This window comes from Lampris incognitus, chromosome 9 (assembly GCF_029633865.1).
Source record: "Lampris incognitus isolate fLamInc1 chromosome 9, fLamInc1.hap2, whole genome shotgun sequence".
Lineage (NCBI taxonomy): Eukaryota > Metazoa > Chordata > Actinopteri > Lampriformes > Lampridae > Lampris > Lampris incognitus.
Window position 1 is genome coordinate 59,310,893 of NC_079219.1, and position 12,660 is coordinate 59,323,552.

The 12,660-nt window shown below is 47.2% G+C and overlaps 1 protein-coding gene across 2 annotated transcripts in view; it reads left to right on the top strand.

Moving 5' to 3' along the window:
* The first annotated feature begins 1,377 nt into the window (after positions 1-1,377).
* Positions 1,378-12,660, top strand: part of slc2a3b (solute carrier family 2 member 3b) — a 28,166-nt gene continuing 16,883 nt past the window's right edge. The window contains exons 1-3 of one of the 2 annotated variants that reach the window (XM_056285639.1): positions 1,378-1,436; positions 1,874-2,025; positions 12,166-12,270. In XM_056285639.1, the coding sequence (XP_056141614.1) occupies positions 2,002-2,025; positions 12,166-12,270 (129 nt within the window). In that variant the 5' untranslated portion in view covers positions 1,378-1,436; positions 1,874-2,001. Of the gene's footprint in view, positions 1,586-1,873; positions 2,026-12,165; positions 12,271-12,660 lie in introns of both variants that reach the window. The other variant, XM_056285638.1, reaches the window with a different exon arrangement.

A 12,660-nucleotide genomic window follows, 5' to 3' on the forward strand; every position in this document is an offset into this window, starting at 1 on the left:
AACAGTACCGACTCTGAACAGTACCGACTCTGAACAGCACTGACTCTGGACAGTACCGACTCTCAACAGTACCGATTCCGAGCAGTACTGACTCTGAACAGTACTGACTCTGGACAGTACCGACTCTGAACAGTACCGATTCCGAGCAGTACTGACTCTGAACAGTACTGATTCTGGACAGTACCGACTCTGAACAGTACCGATTCCGAGCAGTACTGACTCTGAACAGTACTGATTCTGAACAGTACTGACTCTGAACAGTCTTGCTAGTCCACTTACAGCTATCAAGATTAAAACATTCAAATTAGTCACTAAACATTTTTCAGACAGGTAGCGATGGTACAGAAGACGGCTTGTGCTCTATTATTTCTATTGTTACAGGTGTCGGAAATCCAGATTTGACCAGAAATGTAAAGTGCTTTGAGTGGCTGTTGCAGCTAGAAAAGCGCTGTATAAAATGCAACTTGATTGATTAATGATGGTGATAACAATAATGATGATGACGAATACTAATGATGATGATGACTATATTATTATTATCAATAATAATGATAATAATACTAATGCTATCAATAATAATGATGATGAAGATAATGGGGATAATAACAATAATGATGATGATGAATATATTATTATTATCAATAATAATGATAATATCAGTACTATCAATAATAATGATGATGATGAAGATAATGGTGACAATAACAATAATGATGATGATGATGAAGACTCATGATGATGATAAATATAATATCATTATTATCAATACTAGTACTGTTAATATACCATATACTATATTAATGCTATTAATAATAATAACAACAATAATAATGATGATGATGATGATGATGATAAGCACCCACTTGGTCGGTACAATAAGTGGATTTGGAAACGGCCGGGGGGGGGGCTTTTTTGCAGAGAAGTATTGAAATTCCAGACGGGGATTTGGGTGGGCTATGAAGATTAGAACCAGTTGATCGTGAATCTGAGGGCTCCGTTACTTGTCCGCCACCCGCTGAGCCGGTCTCATGATCCCTGCGTGACCGGCCTTGGGTTCGCGGCGGGCCGGCGGCGGCGGCGGGGCGGCGCGGCGCGGCGGCGGCGGCGGCGCTCCTTTCACCAGCGGCGCACGCCCGTCTTCCGTGTGCAGCGGAAACGCCGCTGCGCCGCTGCCACAGGCGTTACGGCAGCCGCGGTTCGTGGGGAGCTTGACTGGCTTCGTTTGGGGGGGAAGTCCGCATGCGCTTTTACGCACGGCGCCGCATCCAGCCCACCTATGAGTGGCAGGCGTGAGATGTGGAGCGACGTGCCGGCGGACGTGAACCGCGCTGTATATAAACGGGCGGGCGGGCGAGAGGCGGCACAACAGCTCACTGCCCCCCCCCCCGGTGCACAGCGGCGCGCCGACTGGATGCCACACGCACCACCGCGTAACGGTAAACAAACGTCTCGTTCATCACGCCAGTTACGGTAGGAAAGCTGGAAAGTGTATTTGAAGACCTGGTCTACCTGCAGCGCCTCTGCGCCATGCCCACTCTTTAGCCAACTTCACCAGAAGTTTGGCAAGCTACGCTCGCTATCCCAGGTCAGAATTCAGCTTTATTCACACTGGACCGCTTTGGTGTTTGGGTTTACGGTAGTCTGGATGCGGGAGGGAGGGGGGGGGGGCTTCAGCTGCTGGAGCCTCCTCTCCAGCACATGCTCACGGGTAGCGCCAGTGAGCTCCCCGCTCCTCCTCCTCCTCCCCGAGGGTGAAACGACACAGGGGGACGTGTACTGAGGGCTGGTGTTCTGAGGGCCCGTTACAGCGGTTTACTGGTGGCCTGCGGCGTCGCGCATGACCGGCGTCTCAAACGTGTTTGTCTCCTTTCAGGTGCTTCCCCTGCGACCTTCTCGTCTGTGTGTGGTGAGTGTGTATATGAAAAACTGGTGCTGGTTCTGAGGTGTCTCTGAGGAGAAGTGTTCTCGTGGATATCGTCGTCATCCAGCACAGCAGCGAAAATGGAGAGGATGGAAGATGATAAGGTAATCGTAGATTAGGGGAGACACGGCATCATCGGCTTTGTTTATGTTCCCTTTGACAGACAAACAGACAGGGCTTGTTTTCAAGGTTTGTCATAACTGTGATAGTGAAGGCACCACCAGCTTTGCACTCGGGCTGGCATACATACATACATACATACGTACATACAACATACATACGTACATACATACATACGTACATACGTACAGATCTGCCTACACATTCCTGTTATTCATGTGGCTCTCTAACACATCTGCACCAAGGGGCATTTCTGAAACAATCACCAGCTTTTCCTGTTGAAGTGTGGCAGGTCTGCATATGTGTGTGTGTGTGTGTGTGTGTGTGTGTGTGTGTGTGTGCACGCGCGCGTGTGTGTGGGGTGGGGTGGGGTGGGCATTTTTGTCTCGGCGCCTCCTGACGAGGAAGATCCTGGTATTTACGAGTCACAGACTGGCAACTCTGTACTTTTCCTTTCTGGCATAAAGAGGCTCTCTGGGCCGGAGAGCTGAAAGGACATATTAGAGGAGGGAGGGTGAAAACTACAGGCCATATTAGAGGAGGGAGGGTGAAAACTGTAGGACACATTAGAGGAGGGAGGGTGAAAACTACAGGCCATATTAGAGAAGGGAGGGTGAAAACTGTAGGACACATTAGAGGAGGGAGAGTGAAAACTGTAGGACACATTAGAGGAGGGAGTGTGAAAACTGTAGGACACATTAGAGGAGGGAGAGTGAAAACTGTAGGACATATTAGAGGAGGGAGAGTGAAAACTGTAGGACATATTAGAGGAGGGAGGATGAAAACTGTAGGCCATATTAGAGGAGGGAGGGTGAAAACTACAGGCCATATTAGAGGAGGGAGAGTGAAAACTGTAGGACATATTAGAGGAGGGAGGGTGAAAACTGTAGGACACATTAGAGGAGGGAGGGTGAAAACTGTAGGCCATATTAGAGGAGGGAGAGTGAAAACTGTAGGACACATTAGAGGAGGGAGGGTGAAAACTGTAGGACATATTAGAGGACGGAGGGTGAAAACTGTAGGCCATATTAGAGGAGGGAGGGTGAAAACTGTAGGCCATATTAGAGGAGGGAGGGTGAAAACTGTAGGCCATATTAGAGGAGGGAGGGTGAAAACTGTAGGCCATATTAGAGGAGGGAGGGTGAAAACTGTAGGACATATTAGAGGAGGGAGAGTGAAAACTGTAGGCCATATTAGAGGAGGGAGGGTGAAAACTGTAGGACACATTAGAGGAGGGAGAGTGAAAACTACAGGCCATATTAGAGGAGGGAGGGTGAAAACTGTAGGACACATTAGAGGAGGGAGGGTGAAAACTACAGGCCATATTAGAGAAGGGAGGGTGAAAACTGTAGGACACATTAGAGGAGGGAGAGTGAAAACTGTAGGACATATTAGAGGAGGGAGAGTGAAAACTGTAGGACATATTAGAGGAGGGAGGATGAAAACTGTAGGCCATATTAGAGGAGGGAGGGTGAAAACTACAGGCCATATTAGAGGAGGGAGAGTGAAAACTGTAGGACATATTAGAGGAGGGAGAGTGAAAACTGTAGGACATATTAGAGGAGGGAGGATGAAAACTGTAGGACATATTAGAGGAGGGAGAGTGAAAACTGTAGGACATATTAGAGGAGGGAGAGGGAAAACTGGAGGCCATATGAGAGGAGGGAGGGTGAAAACTACAGGCCATATTAGAGGAGGGAGGGTGAAAACTGTAGGCCATATTAGAGGAGGGAGAGTGAAAACTGTAGGACACATTGGAGGAGGGAGAGGGAAAACTGGAGGCCATATGAGAGGAGGGAGAGAGAAAACTGTAGGACATATTAGAGGAGGGAAAGGTAGAGGGAAAACTACAGGCCATATTAGAGGAAGGAGAGTGAAAACTGTAGGCCATATTAGAGGAGGGAGAGGGAAAACTGTAGGACATATTAGAGGAGGGAGAGTGAAAACTGTAGGCCATATTGGAGGAGGGAGAGTGAAAACTGTAGGACACATTGGAGGAGGGAGAGGGAAAACCATAGGACATATTAGAGGAGGGAGAGGGAAAACTGTAGGCCATATTAGAGGAGGGAGAGGGAAAACTGTAGGCCATATTAGAGGAGGGAGAGGGAAAACTGTAGGCCACATTAGAGGAGGGAGAGGGAAAACTGTAGGCCATATTAGAGGAGGGAGAGGGAAAACTGTAGGCCATATTAGAGGAGGGAGAGGGAAAACTGGAGGCCATATGAGAGGAGGGAGAGAGAAAACTGTAGGACATATTAGAGGAGGGAAAGGTAGAGGGAAAACTACAGGCCATATTAGAGGAAGGAGAGTGAAAACTGTAGGCCATATTAGAGGAGGGAGAGGGAAAACTGTAGGACATATTAGAGGAGGGAGAGTGAAAACTGTAGGCCATATTGGAGGAGGGAGAGTGAAAACTGTAGGACACATTGGAGGAGGGAGAGGGAAAACCATAGGACATATTAGAGGAGGGAGAGGGAAAACTGTAGGCCATATTAGAGGAGGGAGAGGGAAAACTGTAGGCCATATTAGAGGAGGGAGAGGGAAAACTGTAGGCCATATTAGAGGAGGGAGAGGGAAAACTGTAGGCCATATTAGAGGAGGGAGAGGGAAAACTGTAGGCCATATTAGAGGAGGGAGTGTGAAAACTGTAGGCCATATTAGAGGAGGGAGAGGGAAAACTGTAGGCCATATTAGAGGAGGGAGAGTGAAAACTGTAGGCCATATTAGAGGAGGGAGGGTTAAAACTACAGGCCATATTAGAGGAGGGAGAGTGGGAATGTGTGCAAAGGGACTGGCGTACGGCATGTCTGAACTTGCGTGTCTACTATTCTCTTGCTGTAATGTGCATGCTTGTGGACTGCCAGTAAGTGGGAAGACTGCTTATGGTGGGTAGAGATCCAGAACAAAGGACACCAGACTTGGGCCGGCCATTTACATCTTTAATATGATGTGGGTTATGGCAGCTTTCCAGTTGATGGTATCCAGTTCGAGAAGGTTACAGTAAGAGTACAATACAGCAGGTGACTACACGACAAAATCAAGACCGTATTTTGTGCCCCAGTCCGCAAGGTCAACACCCCCCTCCTCCCCCCACCTCGTAAGTGACCAATTCTGTGGTTTGCGTTTGGAAACAGGTTGCACGAGCTGTACTACGGCTTTCGTAAAACTACAGCGCTTGCCAAAGAACACGCATTGCCAAAGACTGCTTGCTCAAAATTAGGACCTGGGGACAGATAGTGACAACACAAATTCATGCTACACCTCTGAGAAAATGACGGCGTGACAGTGTGCAGAGTCCTGGTGGACGTGCTAACAAGTCAATGTAAGGATAGTGTGATGGTAGAGTTAGCATGCATACAACAGAGAGAAACGGGGAGAGAGAGAGAGAGAGAAAGAGAGAGAGGGGAACATTGAGTAAAGCAGAATGGGAGGGACAGGCGTAGAAGGGATGGAGGGGTTGTGTTGAAATCTGGTGATAGAGGAAATATTGAAATCCCCGCAGGGCCGGTGTAATGAGAAAATCGGCCAGTGAGAGAAAGTGGGATCAGCATTGCAATAATCTGTACCGTAACAATACTGTAAGATGTAGGGGGTGTAAGAAAATGTCGGTACACTCGAGTATCGCGATATTTATTATCTTTTGTGATACACAATCCGATTTTTATGCATGTGGTTAGCCTGGCATGCGCTGAAATGATTAAATCTATTGGAACAGTTACCAAGGAGACCCATTCGGCCGTGTTGATGTGCAAAGCCTGTGTGCTGTTCAGAGGCTCTGATTCATTCCCGCGTGGTAATTAATAAAGGAAATGGTCATGTTAGGTGCAGCAAAACAACTTCGTAGTTTCTGGTGACCATTCCACTGCTGCCGACAATCCATTATCTGCATACCGACTAAGGTCGGTCACTGCTCTGCTTAATGTCAGTAGTCTCAAACGGCCCATGTCAAATCTGTTTGTAATACGCGTGTGAATAAGTTAATCGTCGTACATCACATTTCGGTGGCCTTACGCATACCAAATAGGTAACGATTGTACAGAAAACGGCTTGTAACAGGTGTCTGAAATTCAGATTTGACCAGAAATGTAAAGTGCTTTGAGTGGCTGTTGCAGCTGAAAAAGCGCTATATAAAATACAACTTGATTGATTGATTGATACTGTGTCGATTCTCAAAACCACTACATCGATTTTTAACTGTTTACATGTAAAGGTTTGTGACAAACATGTTGTGTTGTGTGTAACCCCACGACTGCTAGATAACAGTGTTGTCATCTATCTTCAGCCATTTGACTCTTCCACTCCAACCCAACAACGTAAACTGAGACAGGAAGTAGCATAAGCCAAAAGAACACTGGCCTACGAAACCACAATATATCACCTTTCTTACAGTATCTCAATATATCATCTTTCTTACAGTATCGTGATATATTGGATCACAACCCTGTATCGTGATACGTATCGTATTGCCAGATTATGTATCGTGATACGTATCGTATCGCCAGATTCTTATCATGATATGCATCGTATAACCAGATTCTCCATCGTGGTATGCATCGCATTGCCAGACCCTGTATCGCCAGAGTCTGTATCGTGATATGTACCGTATCGGCAGATTCTGTATTGTGATACGTATCAGCAGATTCTGTATTGTGATACGTATCGGCAGATTCTGTACCGTGATTCATATCGTATCGCCAGATTCTCGCCAATACACAGCCCTAAAATGGTGGAAATGTTTTTACCTGTTGATTTTAGCGCTAACATGGCTGAATAAGAAACGATATTACTGCTGTGAGCTGACACACAGACCTTTTAAACCTTGAACCAGTTTTTCATTGATGGCTGCAATGGTTATAATGGAATCAGAATCAGAATCCTTGTCAACTTTATTGGCCAGGTGTGTATGAAGAATCTGACTCCGGTGCGCAGCAGCTTCTGGTACTCACATCACTCACTACGTTTACGTTTACATGCACAGTAAAGTGGAGCTACGGTTACAGCTCGATGAGGTCATGTAATTGGACTACTGTCGTTGTCCCAGTATACAAGAACCGGGGGAGAATCGATTTATTGACGGAAATATGTCCGACCCCGGTACAGTAGGTGGTGGTATGCCCCCTTTCAGCTGGTCTCTATTGGACCTTCTTCCGGTGACCTACTGCGTCACATACCAAACAAGCCACAAACAAGTCAGCAAGCCGACACAACAGGAAGTTTGTCTCCTCGTCTGTCCAGACATGCGTGGTTCTCGCTCCAGCGCTCGCCATGTTGATACTGTTGATGCTACGCTGTTCCACTTCCGGGTGAAAGGCCGCCGCCGGAACTGTGGATCATGCGCAGAATGCCTAGGCCAGTTCGGGGCTGACTGAAGCGTACACATGCCAGAGTAAATCCATCCCCAACCGCATCATCTAGGTGTGTTAGTCCCACTTCCAGAAACTAGATTTAGTACGACTTCAGCGGGACCGACACGTTTACATGTGTGTTACAAGCCCAGTTTTATTCGCACTAACACAACAAATCCACTGTTTCTAACATCGTGTAAAAAAAGTAGTGCCCTCTATAATAGCAATGTTGCAATAACAGAGGGGTAGCTGTGTTAAATTGCTGACTGTTTTTAATAGATTGGATTAGGATATTACCGGATGACGGCTGAGCGTAGTGCTCCTTCTTCACCCAGCCACTCCCTCATGTGGCAACGGCACAGCCTCAGGAGGTGATTCAGCACTGCGCTCTCACAGCGCCAGTCTTTCCCAACCCAACATGTCCCTGCAGATGCAGTCGTTGCTGCTGCATGGCATTCAGACAGATATACTTACATGCACACACATGCAAGTTTCTCTCCCATCCCCTCCCTCCTAGTTACTGTTAGGACCTGTTGAGTTGTGTAACACTCAACACAGTTTGTGTCTCTGTAGTATGTAGCATAAATCTGTAGGGATGGAATGTGAGACCGATGGAAGAGGAACGAACTCTTGTCTCCGTCTCGCAGCGGGGTGATAAGATAAGTTTGCGGTTATTTCAACAAAGCAGAATTGTCGTCTTAATAATGTGACTACGATCCTCAAGAGCAACGTCACTTCTTTACATGGAATCCTCCACTCCTTTATTTTTATCGGTGTACAATCTCAACCTGCAATATTTTGCAGAGGGCACACTTCCCATGCTTCATTGCACATTATCCGTTTCCTATCGCCTCTGGGTGTGTGCACCATTTCCTGTGTTCGAGACTACAGCGCAGTCTTCATCATGCTCTTCCTCATCTGCCATGCAGTTGTACATAACTGGAACATCCGCGCTCGGTTTCATTTCATCCTCGCCCTGTGGGGAGGTCATAGCGTTCCTTTGATAAAAACACCATGCATTTGATTGCAAATATCTTTATCTTTTATTTTTTGTGAGCCATGCTCTGTTATCAGACAGGCACAGCTAGATCAACCAATTTAGCACTTCCCCTTCTGAGGTTGGAGCAGGCTGACTCGGTGAGATAGTCCTCCTGTCAGAGTGTTAGTGGGTCATAACACTGCAGGCACCTAATAGGCATTGGGCCAAACATGCCAAATTTTGATGACAAATCTGCTGGTTGTGTTGGAACCACCAGTAAAAAGGTGTAACGACAGCGTCCGGGTGGCATAGCGGTCTATTCCGTTGCCTACCAACACGGGGATCGCCCGTTCGAATCCCCGTGTTACCCCCAGCTTGGTCGGACATCCCTACAGACACAATTAGCCGGCAAGCCGGATGTGGGTATATGTCGTAGTCGCTGCACTAGCGCCCCCTCTGGTCGGTCGGGGTGCCTGTTCAGGGGGAAAGGAGAAGGTGAAACTCCTCACTGTCAGGTGAAAAGAAGCGGCTGGTGACTCCACGTGTATGGGAGGAGACATGTGGTAGTCTGGAGCCCTCCCCGGATCGGCAGAGGGGGTGGAGCAGAGACCGGGACGGCTCAGAAGAGTGGGGTGATTGGCCAAGTACAACTTGGGAGAAAAATTAGGAAAATGGGGGAAACCCCCCCCCAAAAAGGTGTAATGACCATGAATGAGTACTCTTAGTCGACTGGTTAACGCAGTCGCCCGTGGTATGGGAGACCCGGGTTCGCGTCCCAGCTGCGGCGGTACCCGGCTGCCCCCTGAATCCGCTACATTGGTGTGAGACGTGGGATGGTGAGACCATGAGGCCAAGTACAGGGACGCACTTCCCGAAAGAGTGGGGTACAACCACGGATTACTAGACTCGCTAGCCCTTCGCTAACGGGTCGGACCCTTTAGTCGACAGGTTAACATAGTCGCCTGTGGTGCGGGAGACCCGGGTTTGCGTCCCGGCTGCGGCGGTTCCTGGCTGCCCCCTGAATTCGCTACAAAGGGGGAAAAGGAGCTGTCTGAACGTATTATTGATCAGGCATGCAGGAAGGTGTTTTAAGTAGGGGGGCTGCCAACTAAAACCAAAAGTATTGTGGCGAGCCGGCGTGGAAGAACGAGTCGAGAGGCAGGGGTCTCTCTTTAATCGCAACTCCGGTGCCCCCATACGCCGCACGACCCCGGAAGTGCTCTTTATTCACACCGGTCAGAACGGACCAGAACTAACAACAACATAACGGAAACCCCCCCCCCATGTCCCAAGTGGTGACATCAGTCCCAGTCACGGTCCTACAGTCAGTTAGTCAGTAAACAGTCACCTACTTAGTCTGAGTCGAACCCCTGAAACAACAACACAAGAGTAACCACAACATGAACACCACGTCATTACAACACAACTTTAAACCTAACATCAACAGTCCCATCAGCCACTGCGCTCCCCCAGCACAGAACCGCCGACAGGCAGAGCGACCGCCTCCCCCGGTCGCTCCAGTATGACGTCATTGCTCTGTTTGTACGGCGCGTGTGCAGCAGAGCTGGAACGGAGTGTTTAATCACTTCATAATTAAACATGTACATTCCACGCAGCCCCGCCCACTGCTCACAATAAAGCTGTTTTATTTATTTATTGCGTTTGTACATCAGGAAAAGTTAGGCATACTGTTGGGTCTAAGATGATACATAGCCACCTGCCACTACTGGGGGGGGGCTGCAGCCCCCCCAAACCTAGCCCCGCCTCCTTCCCGTGCTAATGGTTCAGTTCAGGACACAGAGATTTCCTGTTGAATTGCCTCCTGTTCAGAATGTGGTATTCCTCCATACACCATGTCTATCTGTGTCTGCAAGTCGGGACCTGTTCAGAACATGTGGCTCAATGTGTTCTGCTGACAATGTTCTGATGTACACACACACACACACACACACACACACACACACACACACACACACACACACACATATATATCTGTGCAGATACACTGATATGACTGTGATGATGCAGACTCCTCGTTGGACAAGCAGGCGAGACAGGGAGGCAGGCAGTAAGACAAACAATCCTGCTCACCAGAATTGTTTGTTACTGATTCCCTCATGAATGCAAATTGGGTAACACAGTGTATTCATTTATCGGTAGCTCTGCACTGGCAGCATGATGTTTTCGGTGTTGTTGCATAGCTGGGGACCGGATCATAACAGGAGCAGACTGGATGTCTCACACAGCTGCGTGAACACGGACGACGCACACACAGATTTCCCATCGCAGCTCGATCACGAAACTCTGGTTGTGATTTCTGATGAGACGGAACACTGTGGTAATTGCAAACAAGATGTGACATCCTTGTGGTACTTTCAGTAACACTGTATAATAACTACACAAATGAAGCATTAGTTAAGTATTATTATTAACTACTGAATTCATCATTTGTAAAGCAAGACATTCACCAGTGGTTAGTGTGTTAATAGATGTTCATAAATACTTTATTAATACTGCAGTTCATGATTAAGTCAGGTAGTTACTAGTTGTTAGGTAAGTATTTTGTGTGAGCCCATGTAAAGTGAGGAGTATCTGTGCCTTACAAAGCATTTACACATGAGACTGAAAGGCCAGCAGCACCTTGAGACTCACCAAAGTCTGAAGGATCATAAGATCCTTTAGAAAGTGTAAGTACATGGTTAACACATTATTTACATGTACATGTGTGCATGAATTAATCACGAATTGCAGTATTAATAAGTATTTATAAAACAACTACTAACACACTCATTAACCATTGGTGCATGTCTTGCTTTACAAATGCTTTACGAATGCTCTACGAATGCTCTACAAATACTTTACGAATGCTTTACAAATACTTTACAAATGCTTTACAAATACTTTACGAAAGCTTTGCAAATACTTTACGAATGCTTTACAAATACTTTACGAATGCTCTACGAATGCTCTACGAATGCTCTACGAATGCTTTACAAATGCTCTACAAATACCTTACAAATGCCTTACAAATGATGAATTCAGTAGTTACTAATACTTAACTAATGCTTCAGTTGTGCAGTTATTATACAGTGAAACTTTGGTACTTTTCCTCCCCTGGTACCTGTATAGACCAGCTGCTATCAACATCGGTACTCGGAGCCTCCCAGTACGGCTGGTTTCCCAGTTTGCCAGTTATCCCGCCGTCTAATTAGGGAGCTTTTAAAGCCGGCACGGAGAAAACCAAGGCCGAGACTGTGAACAAACATGTTGACATTTTGCACATTTCCCTCTGCAGGGGGCCCTGCTGTGGGGAGAGATTAATGTCAGACGTATTAGCTGGTTATTAGGGGCTACGTCCACTTTAATTCCAAAGCCGGCAAGAAAGAACCATTTATAAGAGGATGGAGTGTTAGTTCTCTCTTTAGCTGCTTAGCTGAGAAATAACCCACAATTGCAAAATGCAAGTCAGTGTTGCAACACCTCTCACTTCACTTCACACACACACACACACACACACACACACACACACACACACACACACACACACACACACACACACAAACAGAGGAGGGACATAAAAAAGGGCCATTGTTTGTAATCACCAGTGTCACTGTTAACAACAAGAGCTTTGTGAACCCGGGACCCGGCCCCCGTCCGCCATTCACACTGAGGCAATTATTGTACGCCAGCTACAGCCATCTGTATATGAATGCATATCTAACCTCGTTTTTTTCTTCTTCAGTTAACGTGTCCTCTGCTTCATGTTTTCACATGTCCGCATCTCTCGTCTCTCTCTACAGCCGAAGAAGAAAGTAACCTGCTACCTCGTCTACTGCGTGTGCACAGCGGTTATTGGCTCTCTGCAGTTTGGCTACAACACTGGTGTCATCAATGCCCCTGAGAAGGTGTGTGTGTGTGTGTGTGTGTGTGTGTGTGTGTGTGTGTGTGTGTGTGTGTGTGTGTGTGTTTTCTGGTACTTCTCTCTTTGTGAGGGCTAATTTGAATTCAGACATCTTTGCAACGTGAGGACTTGGGTTTAGGGCTAAGGGCCCAGACACACCGAACTGACATCAGAGAACTAGCGGCGACAAAGGCCGAATGCTGCATCGCCTCACGGGGCCCGTGTTTGGACCAAAAAGTAGCACTTGAACACACCACAAAGACTGCAAGGCAAGACTGAGATGGTTTGGACATGTGTGGAGGAGAGATGCTGGGTATACTGGGAGAAGGATGCTGAATATGGAGCTGCCAGGGAAGAGGAGACGAGGAAGGCCAAAGAGGAGGTTTATGGATGC